Source organism: Triticum aestivum, chromosome 7B, assembly GCF_018294505.1.
Source record: "Triticum aestivum cultivar Chinese Spring chromosome 7B, IWGSC CS RefSeq v2.1, whole genome shotgun sequence".
In the NCBI taxonomy this organism is placed as follows: domain Eukaryota; kingdom Viridiplantae; phylum Streptophyta; class Magnoliopsida; order Poales; family Poaceae; genus Triticum; species Triticum aestivum.
The window spans coordinates 109,525,404-109,536,793 of record NC_057813.1 but is presented as its reverse complement, the minus strand read 5'-3'; the positions used below and the strand labels follow the sequence as shown (position 1 = coordinate 109,536,793).

General features: G+C 43.3%; 1 protein-coding gene across 1 annotated transcript; it reads right to left on the bottom strand.

Moving 5' to 3' along the window:
* Positions 1-1,906: 1,906 nt before the first annotated feature.
* On the bottom strand, positions 1,907-8,462 carry LOC123159588 (amino acid transporter AVT1I). Its single transcript, XM_044577408.1, has 5 exons — positions 8,269-8,462; positions 4,668-8,198; positions 3,791-4,423; positions 3,048-3,655; positions 1,907-2,722 (listed from the first exon to the last, which is right to left on the bottom strand). Exons 3-5 carry the CDS (start codon positions 3,864-3,866, stop codon positions 2,207-2,209), a joined length of 1,200 nt encoding a protein of 399 aa, XP_044433343.1. The 5' UTR covers positions 3,867-4,423; positions 4,668-8,198; positions 8,269-8,462; the 3' UTR covers positions 1,907-2,206.
* Between the last annotated feature and the right edge of the window lie 2,928 nt (positions 8,463-11,390).

Here is an 11,390-nt window from a genome sequence, read left to right as displayed (position 1 = left end):
AACCAGATAATTTTAGTCCCTCTGTGCTGCTTTGTGTGGTTTTGACCGGGTCTACGTCCATGTGGCGATCCCAGGTGGATCTTCTCGTTGCTTATCATTCGAACTTGGCTAGGCATTTCATCAAGCAGTTGATGCGCGTCCAGCAGCAGGAGAAGGGCGTGGGCATGGAGGCCTCCGGCGAGGTGGCTCTAGTCCTTGGAGACCTCCGTAAGGCCACTCCGGCGCTTCCCGCAGCGCGCCGCCCACGGGGTTGACGTGAAGGCTGCCGCCGCATGTGTCCGGCCCGCTGGCCGCACGCACAGCTCCGCCCTGGCCTTGCTGTTGTACGAGCTCGCATGTATGCCGAGGCCAAGCTGTCGCGTGCGTCTGCGCCTGCTGGCTGCACGCAAAACTCAGTCCCAACCCTGCTGACCTCGCCATGCCTTGGCATCCTGCACCTTCTCTGCGTCAGGAACCCGGCCTACAGCCATCCCGTCGGCCCGCACCGTCGTGCACGTTCGCTGCCGCCACCCGCGAGTTCATGAGTCCCGTCATCACAACGCCCAGCAATCACGGGCGACCACATCGTCGCCCTCTCACACGGAGCGCATCACGCAAATCACGCACACAGACAAGAGCAGCAACGTCAACCCAGCACGGAGCACGCACACTCAGCGCGAACGGTAGCACACACACACAAGCACAAATCCTAGAGCTACTCAATGCGCAGCAGCCCATCAACTCCTGGTGGAGCGCGTCGCGTGCAAGTTCCTCCGACGGCCGTGCGCGCGTTCAGCCACAAGGAGCGTTGAGCGCAAGAGCTCAAGCAAGAAATAGAGCCGTGGCGGCAGCGGGCCGGAGCGGGCGAGGGAGTGCATGCTGCCGCGTGCCGCCTCCGGAGCCAGGCTTGGTCATCGGCGAGCTTCAGAGCACCGGCATCCAGGGTGCCGACACACGAACCGTGTGCTGTTTGAGGTTGAAGATGCTCATTACAGTGGGGTCCATAGGTAAGTCAGAGGGATAAATAACAGGAATTAAAATTTAAAAAATGGGTAGAGGTGGTGGGGCCCACACTTTGCCAATCCGAGTCAAAAACCGCTCAAAGATCGGCAGAAAACCACCCAAAGTTGCACGAGGGACTAAACTTATCCGGTTTAAAAAGTTAAGGGACTAAGTTTTGCTGGTTTTAAAGTTGAGGGACCATTTGCATACTTTTGAAATAATCGAGGGACGAAAAATATGCTTTTCCCTCATTTAACTATAATGAACACTTGCAGGACCAAAAAAGACAGAGCAACATGGACTAATGGTCGCACAGGTTTTCTTGTGTCGATGATGAAAGAGTATTCAGTCATCCACTCCAAATACTTGGGTCAAAATTTTGATAAGACAGCACCAGCCAAACACATGTAAAACTGAGAAAAACAGTTTTGGTGTATCTATATTAATGTGTATCTACCGTTCCCGCAGCAACACACGGAGGGAGATAGGGAGAAGACGAGAAGTTAGTCAGGAAACTTGTGCTTAGTCAAAAATAGAATCGCAGATTTATTAGCTGACATGGCTAGAACGGAGCTTTGCACCGACCTGTGGTTTCAAGAAGCTCCCGACGCTATCGCATACCTTACACTGCCAGCAGATTGTAACTCTGATCCTCGTTAATATCGTATACTTCTTTGGGTATGTCATGTATCGATAGGCAGTAACATCAACATATGGGCAGACCAGATAACTTCAGGAAAGCCACGAGCACCGGCTCATTTCAACTTCAGTGTGTGTGCGCGCGCGCGCGCGCGTGTCGACATACCTGAATGCGCACCGATATCCTTTTCGTCGCGGTCTGAGTGCTTTGAGGTGCAAAGAATTCGCAGTTATTCAACATAAAAAGGATGCTGGAACAGCAGATTTTGCTTCTGCAACAAAAGGCTGAGACTCTGCTGATCATCATCATTAGCAAGTAGCAACCACTAGCTAGACATCAGGCTATACATACATTTGAATAATGTTTATAACATGATAGGTACAAGCAGTTTCTTCTGAAGTAAGTCTCAATACTACGACATCTTAGGGATTATTCCTATCCATTCTTATGTAAGCTAAATTCCTATCTACAGTGCATCTTGCCAGGACATAGGTACAGACTACAGAGTACAAGCATGATTGCGCCGTACTAGAACAGGCTCCACTGCATATGGTTGTTCATCCACATCCATGCTCATCAAGCATTTCACAAGCTCTGGATGATCTGCTTCAGTGAGCTGGAGGTGCCCACGACCACAAGCCCTACCCCGACGACGATGATGCCCACGCACACCACCTGCTCGAACCCGACCTTCCTGCAGGTCCTGGACCTGATCTTCAGGTAGCAGATGCACGGCAGCAGCATCGTGGCGGTGCCGCTCAGGAACGAGCCGGTGAGCGCGACCGCGTAGGCGAAGTAGGGCACGACGAGCGCCACGATGGTCGTGCTGACGACCAGCGAGGTCCTGATGGAGACGCTGACGGCCTTGTTCTTGCCGACGTGGAGGGTGTCCTCGATCGCCTCCGCTATCGGGGTGACCAGCAGCGCGAACTTGGTGAACGGGTTGATCAGCGTGGTGTAGATGGCGATGCTGGAGCTCAGGTTCCTCGACGGGAGGTTCAGCGTCACCTGGGACTTCAGTGACTCGCCGTACATCAGGTACCCGACGACGCCCATCAGTCCGTAGCTGAGAGTGCAGATGATGAAGCAGAGGAGCAGAACCTGAAATTGGGAAAAGGGAGAAGAGGGGTTAAGCACAAACGTGATTCCTTAGTACTGCAGCTTTATGTAACGGGAAAGTTTTGACAGGATTCCAGTTTCCAGAATTGGAGTGCTGCTACATGTATTTTATCCTATCAGTCAAAAAGGTTATACTATTTTGCATTGACTTGGAGCATGTAAAGCAAGATTTAACCATAATAGTTGGGGCAGGCTAGGATCAGTTGTGGTTTCCAACAAACAAGTACTAGCGTGCCACACAGCAGTAATATTTGCTTATTGGTCAGAGAACACAAAAGATCGGAGAAAGGGTTTCTGCTTTACTTACTGTTGGGAACATTTTTCTGTTGCTCATTCCAGTGTATATCATGGGGAAAACAGCATGACCGCTGAAACAGAATGAGTATAAGCTCATGGCAGTTGGAATACCAGCCCAGTGGACAAGCACGCCTCTCTCGTGGAAGCCAACACCATCAAATGCTCCTACCCAGATAACAGCAGCGATGAGAATAACGGAGGCCATGATTCCTCCAACAGAGACGTACGCAAGCGCACTTAAGCTCCGAAACCATGTCGTTGGCAAAACCAACAGACTGAAAATCAGAACAAACCCTTGCTTGCCTCCAATCTTGAGTCCAGCAACATGGAAGTCGACACTTGGAAATAATTTCTCCAAGTTATCACCTTCCAGTATCATGAAATCGATTGCCACAAGGTACAGCTCCAGGTACATGAATATTGCTACTATGATTCTTCCTTTCCGGCCAAAAGCCAGTTCACCTATATCAGGATAGGTCTTAACAAGTGAGCTTGAATCTATGCATCTCTGTATGAGAATCCCAGTGTAGAAGCAGATAACTGCTATAGTTGTGAACATAAGTACGCTCAGCCATCCTCCTTGAGACAATGCATAAGGAATCGATAATATCCCAACCCCTGCAAAATAGAAAGTTAATACTGCAAGTTAGCTAGGTTAAAGAGGACATATGAGGCAGCAGAGTAAGTAAACAGATATAGCATGATTTCTCCAATCTCATGCTTGAGCAAAAACAGAGAAAGAATGGAAGAAACCTGAGAGGGCGTTAACTCCATTGAAGCAAGTTTTGAGGAAGCTCGTCCCAGACTTTGAAGGAGTACTGGTGTCCATCACAAACTAGTAGTGCTGTTGGACTAGACCGTGTTCATTACCTTGCCTTTTAAAGACAAGGGTGGTGCATGAAGTTGGCATTAGCAGAGCACTTTCTTGTGATAACTGACTAGATGTCCATCTCCCAAAAAGAAGGGAGGAAAAAATGCAAGAAAAGCACTGACTGGAGTTGCAAGGGCGGCAAAGCGGATCTGTACAATGTATGTTTGATTTCTCAATAACAGATATGCACAAGAGCCTGAGGATCTAGGGATACATGTCCCAGAGATTAAGGAAGGAAAGACGCCCATCACAAATGCATGCAGCAGCCATGCAAAAAAGCAGGGAACACGTGAAGTTGTTCCGTCTTCTGAACACATGTTAGTAACTAGGATGTTTATAGGACCAAGACTTTTGAAAACACATGTTTCTGTGCAGTCTCCTTGGATTATACAATCCAAATATCTTTAAAGGTAGGCTAGTACTTTCTTCTTTCTTGATTGCACTCGCAAAATTTGTGTGATGTCATGATGCAATAAAAATATTCAACTTTTGTCACACTGTCGTAGTATATATCCCTGAATTCGAAGATAACAGAGGTAAGAAAACTGGCTAGCTAGAAACTATATACAATCATACATTACGGGAGTGCAAATGTATAAATACTCAACAGCCAAGCAATGTTCTAGAGGGAAACTGTAACCTAACAAAAAATGTGAGTAAACCAGTACAGTAAATTATAAATCAGACTTATATAATGACTAGATTTTCGAAAATAATTAATATTTAGTCAACATATATTAGTTACTGCCAGTATGGTACCCTTGTCAGTTGGGGTGGTGGGAACATGGAGTTCGCAGCTGTTAGACCTGGCTTTAATCCCCAATCATGGCATAGGCGCTCCTTAATAGCATCATGTCAAATAGAGTACTGACAACAATTAACACACATGAGTGAAGTAATCACTAACCAAAACTGTAGATGAGTATCCAAGATACATAAAGTTAACCTTGACCCCTACTAGCTTGCTGTTTCAACATACCCAGCATACAATGCGGTTTACACTCGTTTTAAGATGCGATGGAACATATATCACGCACAAAATTTTGTGTTGATTAGATGTCATGCCATGATGTAGAGAGTAAAACAGACAAAGGCCCACAGTCGTAGCATACAACAACAACATAAGTGAGAATTTAACGAGGAAAAGAATACCTGATTACTGTTAGATAGAATAAAAAAGCTTACACTTCCCACCATGTTAGAGCACATATACAAAACTTTCAGAATAAAAAATATTTCCCAACATGAGTAAATTGTAAAAGTTTGAATAATAAGAAGCATAATTACGAACTAGTGCATCATTCAAATCATTATGTACCTGCACTAAGCAGAATGATGGCAGAAGACTGTATATGTGGCCAGAACCTCATCTTTAAAAAAATAATGACACTACCCACTATGTGATGTCTCCAGTCTGATGATAACAAAAGTTTGTTGCACCCAACAAATGTGCCAACCATAAAGCTTTCTGCTACCTTGTTGCAGCTAGCCCTAGCTAATACATAAAACATCACCGTTCCACTAAATTTGCCTATTCTACATCTGGTGGGATCATATCAAATCATGAGTGCCAAAATAATATAACATATGTTTTCTGCAATAAGAAGAATTTCACTATTTGTCGTTCAACTGCATTATTTAAATCAAAGCAGCTGAAAAAGGAACCGCTTAGTATTTAAGCCACATGGGTCTGCTCTTGAAAGGCGCCAGGCCAAGTATATAAAGCACATTGCCTGAGAGATCCCAAACGTAAGCACTTGAAAAATCATTCTCTTTTAATTCTTTAACAATGACAAATACAAGTTTTGTGCCAAAAGTAAAACACCAATCAGCCCCACGAAAATGTAAGGAATAAGCATTTTTTGTCCAGTGGGGATCACGTCGTTGTTGTGAAAATCCCATAAAGTATCACGATACAATGTTTCAAAATTCCAGAGGATCAGTATCATATTCGTTCCTGACATCAAATATTCAAGATACAAGAAACACAAGTTGACAGTCTTGGCGGAAATGAAGAGTGTAAGAATGACTGCCTTTTCTGGTCCTTGATATCAGGATGAATTTGACATCAAACTTTAGCATTTTTATGTATTACATTTACATCCATGAATTTTGTTAATATTCTTGAAATATTGTATCATGCACTTCTTGCCATTGGAGTGTGGACTAGGGCACCAGTCAGTTTTCCAAGTATCGTTCATGCAAAGGATGTATCAAATTAACATATACAGAGTTATCTGTTCTTAGAAATGAATAACGGAGCATCAGCAAACACATAGCACAATTTAAGTTTTACAATACTTAGGTCTAAAACTGATCGGTTCTAAAGCACTCCGGTGAGGTAACACAAGAGATGACACAGTGGTCTCCCTCATGGTATCCTCTTGAGTCTTCTCAACCTGTTAAAGTTGCTTCGGGTGATCCACCATGTATCCTCCTCAAGATTCTAAAAGTAAATCTCCATTGCCACAAGTGTCAGTTGCGTACTTCCACACGTATCAGCTCAGTATCACTTTGGTTGTAGCTAAAAGCTACAGCATGCATTTGTGTTGCATTAAAGAAAACATATAAATTATGTAAAAAAAACAGCTGCGAGCAATTTCATTCAGCATTCCCATTGCATAGCATATAATTTCTGTCTGGCAATGGAAGTGGAACTTGGTTACATTTACTAATATTACAGGATAGTTCCCTTTATAAAGGAAGGATGCGGACCTGCAGATAGCAAAAAAGTTGCCATTCCCAGAGATATCTGGCCACCAGAGTTATCAAATAAAAATCAGCTCTCTGTGAAAGCTAGAGGCATATCAAAGAGAGGTAAATGAAGTGCGTTCCTCAAAGGAAATAGCACAAGACATGAAAAATATGCTCAGTTTTATAAAATGAATGCGCTGACAAGATAATAGAAAATAAAGCAATGAAAGCTAGCCAAAGTTGATGGAGGCTGTAGCAGCAAAGAGGTGATCATGATTAGATATTCTTTAATGGTAAAGTTACCAGACCTGTAGCAGAAGATGCTAGGTGAAAAGCAGTAGAATATTAGCTTTGTTCTCAAAGGTAAGTAGCTTTGCGTGTGTTTTCGGCCTACATTTCCAACATTTAGGGCCTAAATAGAGTGCAGAAACTTCACATCAACTTTGCTGAGAATAATTTGACGCCCGCAGAAATTCCACAACAAAACCTCGTGTTCCAGATTCCAGAATATGTTTGGGCAGAAACAGAAAAGTGCATCAAAACCAATGATTTCAAGATCTTCTGAACTGATTCGAATAAATAGTTAGGTTTGGTCCTTTCTGTAGGATAAGGTCCACTGCGAAGACTAACCCTTTGCTTTTTTTTCTGGTGGGCAGGTGGAGTAATAATTGATACAAAAATCACGATTATATTAGCCGAATTTGAACAAACTTCATTTAGGGCCTATATAGAGTGGACGAACTTCACATGAATTTTGCAGAGAATAAGATGACTCTCGCGCAAATTCGTGCAAAAAAAACCTCGTGCTCCAGATTCCAGAATATTATGTTTGTGCAGTTAGGTGTGGTGCTTTCTTAGGACAAAGTGGTGATGTCAAATACAATATGTTCTTCGAGAGTTGAATAAACTCCCCTTCGAAGACAACCTTTTTTCTTTTCTTTTTTGTGGTGGGAGGGTGGAGTCTCAGATAATAGATGCAGATCACGGTTCTGTTGGCCGACTTCGAACAACATTATACAATAAGCTTTGATGGAGAAGTTTTCAGATTTATCCTGGTCATGTCATTGCAGACCACAAAAGTCCCAACATATTTCAGAGGAAAACTTAAAGGTGAAAGTCAAGGTGAAGAGAAGCATGAATGCGCACCTACTCAGCAAGCACATGCTGGCGTGCTCCCCAGCCCAACCCAAGTGCAAATGAAATCTTTCATCCTGTGCCTGCCGCCCACTGTGCCCGACACTTCACTCTCTATCCGAATTCTTGCCAGGCCCTCTCAGATTTTTAATCCGTCAGAAATCCCAGCCCCCCTGACATGCCGCGACGCCCATCCACACATTGTGCATCGGCACTAAAATCAGGCGAGGAATTGCGCTGGTACGGGACAGCACTCTGATGGTCCGGCCAGCCAACGGACTGAATTCGTACCAGTTTGGCAGTGGCAGGCACTTACAGTTCAGTTGGCGCCCAGCAGCTCCGCCTCCGGCATCGCTTCCGATGTGCCCTCGCCTGAAATACCCAAGGCGCGGACGATGGCGGCACGGCGCCCGTCGACCAGCAGCGGCATCAGGCACCAGCGGCGCCCTCCCCAGTCGAAACCTGAAACCCACGGGTGTAAGGAGTCAGGGCGCAGAGGAGAAAACCAAGCGGTAGCCAACCATGAACTCACCAGAGGCAATGCGAGGGGCGGCCGCTCCGAGGCATCCTGGTGATGGGGGCGGGGGAGAGGGGGCGAGGGGCTCTGCGGTGGCCGCACAGCCGCAGTGGCGGCCGGCGACGGCGCGCCGGTCGCTTCCATGGCTCCCCGTGAAACGCCGCGACCGCCACTGTGCCGGAGGTCATTCGCTCAGCCGCGGAGACAGTTTTTTTTTTTTTTTTTTTTTTTTTTTTGAGAAAAGCCGCGGAGACAGATAACAGCCGTGTTTGAGAGGCCCGTCAGCTCAGCCACATCACATTTGTTGTCATATCACACCCGAAATCAAGCCTTGTTCATATACGGGCTTTTCTGGTACGAAATGGGCTCTATCAAGGGCGTCCCCAACAAGACACGGGCGCCGAAATCACTAATTGGGGATAGGCCTGCAGCAAAAGTTCGAGGCTCGTGAGCTGCTCGAGATCGACTCTTATTCTGGCTCGACTCGAGATCGATTTGAAAGGAAATGAGGTGAGTATGAGCACTTTATATAGCTCGATCGAGAAACGAGCCGATCTTGAGCCAGTATTGGCTCGCTCGGTTTTAGCTCGATAACTCGATATCATATAAGTATATTAAATAATTTCCATGTCTATTACTAAGAAATGGTTAGTTTATTACCATATATATTGTGTGCAATTTTTTTTCCATTTTACTTACTAACAAACATGGAAGCTTAATTAAGAGCGAAGAAAATTTAGCCTCAATATGGTGCATGATCAGCCGTATGTTGAATATCTTGTTATTTTTCCCAAAGTTTGAGAGAAGATGCACCTTTGTTTTCTTCTCTTGCTACTTCGTTCATGATATCTTATTTTCATTTGAGAAAGAATAAGTCAAAATTTAAAGTGATTTTTTTATGTTGTGACTTATCTTACATGAAAATTTGCCTCAATTATTCAGAAAAATATCATCTTATTTAGCTTGAGATCGACTCGAGATTGTTACAAGCTGAGCACGAGCCACTTTCTATAGCTCGACCTTGAGCTTTGCTTAATTTAAGCTTGCTCGAATTTTAGTATGAGTTGAGCTAAGCCTAATCCAACTCACTCGAACTCGACTCGTTTGCAGCCCTAATTGAGGAGTACTCCTTTCAAAGATAACTTTCATCCCCAGGTTACAACAAGTGACGCATTTCGCAACCTGAGAGTTTTCCATTTTCTTCGTAGATCCGTTTATTCAAAAAAAAATCTCTTAAGTCGTGCGTCCAAATTTCAAACCGTTTTCACCGTTTGATTTCTTACGTCGAGATTTTCAAAATTAGATCCCATATTGACATGTTTTGACAAAAAAATCACGAAAAAAGGAAAAAAATCGGACAAAAAATCAAATGAGAGCACATTTTTCTTTTCTTTATGAAACCCGTTTCCAAAGGGTACGACCATGCCTCTCACGGAAGCAAATCTATGTCTCTCACGAAAGCAAAACCGTGCCTCTCACGAAAGGAAAAAAGAGAAACACGTTTTTTCTGTTTTTGAGAGGCACGGTCACGCCTCACGCGGAGCAAAACTGTGCCTCTTGTGGAAGCGAAACCGTGCCTATCACAAAAGGGAAAAAATGCATTTTTTTCCTGTTTCTGACGGGCACGGTCATCTCTCGTGGAAGTAAAACCGTATCTCTCATGAAAGGACAAAAAGAGAAAACAAGTTTTGTTTTCATTTCTGAGAGGCATGTATGTGCCTCTCGCGGAAGCAAAACCGTGCCTCTCATGGAAGAAAAAAATGCGTTTTTTTTTCATTTCTGAAAGGCATGGAAGCAAATCCGTGCCTCTTGCGGAAGCAAAAAAACGCATTTTCTCGTGAAAAAAACCTATTTTTTAAAAAACGATGAAAAACCGAAATTCTAAAGAAAAAAATATGAAAAAACATCTAAAAGGGTGAAAACGCGTGCGGAAAAGAAATTCCGGAGGGAGCGCCCAGAGCGCGACACTGGCGCGCTTTCAGCTCATCCCAAGTGACCCTCGGGGAGGCTCCCGAAGGAGCGCTCCTTAATTAGTCGCTCTCATATCTTGCCTCCAACTCTTTTTTAGATAAATATCTCACCTTCAGCTAGTCTGGCTTCGGGCTCACTAGCGAGGCAACAGAGTTGGGCCAGTCCATGAGCGCGAGAGGCCACAACCCCCTTTTCCTGTTTTTTTTTACGTTTTTGGTATTCTTTTTACTTTTATTTTTGTACTATTACTTATACTTTAAAATATTCTAAACATATATATTACAAAAAACACTCTTCAAAACATATTTGAAAAATGTTGAACAAATATTTGAAAAATATTATTTGAAAAAATATTGATCATGTATATAGAATTGTTGAACAAGTATTTAAAAATATTGAACAAGTATTTAAAAATATTAAATAAGTATTTGAAAAAAAATTTGATCATGTATTTGAAAAATATTGAACAAGAATCTAAAAAATGTTGAACAAGCATTTTGAAAATATTGATAACGTATATACAAATGTTGAACAAGTATTAGAAAAATGTTTAAAAAGTATTTTAAAAAATGTTGATCATGTATATAAGAATGTAAATAAAAAAAAGAAACAAAGGAAAACCAAAAAAGAAACAAAATAAACCAAAGGAAAATGAAAATGAAATCAACTAAAGAAACAAATGAAAAACACGGAGAAGAAGAAAATGCAAAAGAAAACAAAAAAAATAAAAAATGGAGAAAACCCGACTTGACTCGCTTCAAGTAGGACGCACCCCGTTTACCTAATGCCTTCCACCTCGCTGAATGCGATAAATAATCGCCTTGAGGAGACACAAGTAGCAGCCGAAGTTATTCTCAAAGAATAAAGGAGCAGCCGAAGTTTCTCTAAAAAAAAGTAGCAGCCAAAGAAAATATGAGAGGAAGATTTTCACAAATACTATGTTCATAGTTTTTTAATTTTTACGTGATATATGAAACTCTGACAACCCCCCTCTCGTATTTACTAGTACAACGTTTAGGCAAACAATTGGAGAAAGTGAAGATAAATTTGGTTACATTGTTTGAATGTTTTAGATAATGTGGTTGTGGCCCTCAAGTACCCAACCTGCCCATTGCACCTCTCATTTTAAAGGCACTCACATGTTGAGGTTAGCATGATTGGGTCTA

Excerpts from the sequence above, each read along its gene's own strand:
- LOC123159588 (XM_044577408.1), bottom strand. The coding sequence starts at position 3,866 with ATGGACACCAGTACTCCTTCAAAGTCTGGGACGAGCTTCCTCAAAACT. Across the intron at positions 3,656-3,790 it reads TGGAGTTAACGCCCTCTCAG|GGGTTGGGATATTATCGATT; the intron begins GTTTCTTCCATT and ends TCTATTTTGCAG. Across the intron at positions 2,723-3,047 it reads ACAGAAAAATGTTCCCAACA|GTTCTGCTCCTCTGCTTCAT; the intron begins GTAAGTAAAGCA and ends TCCCAATTTCAG.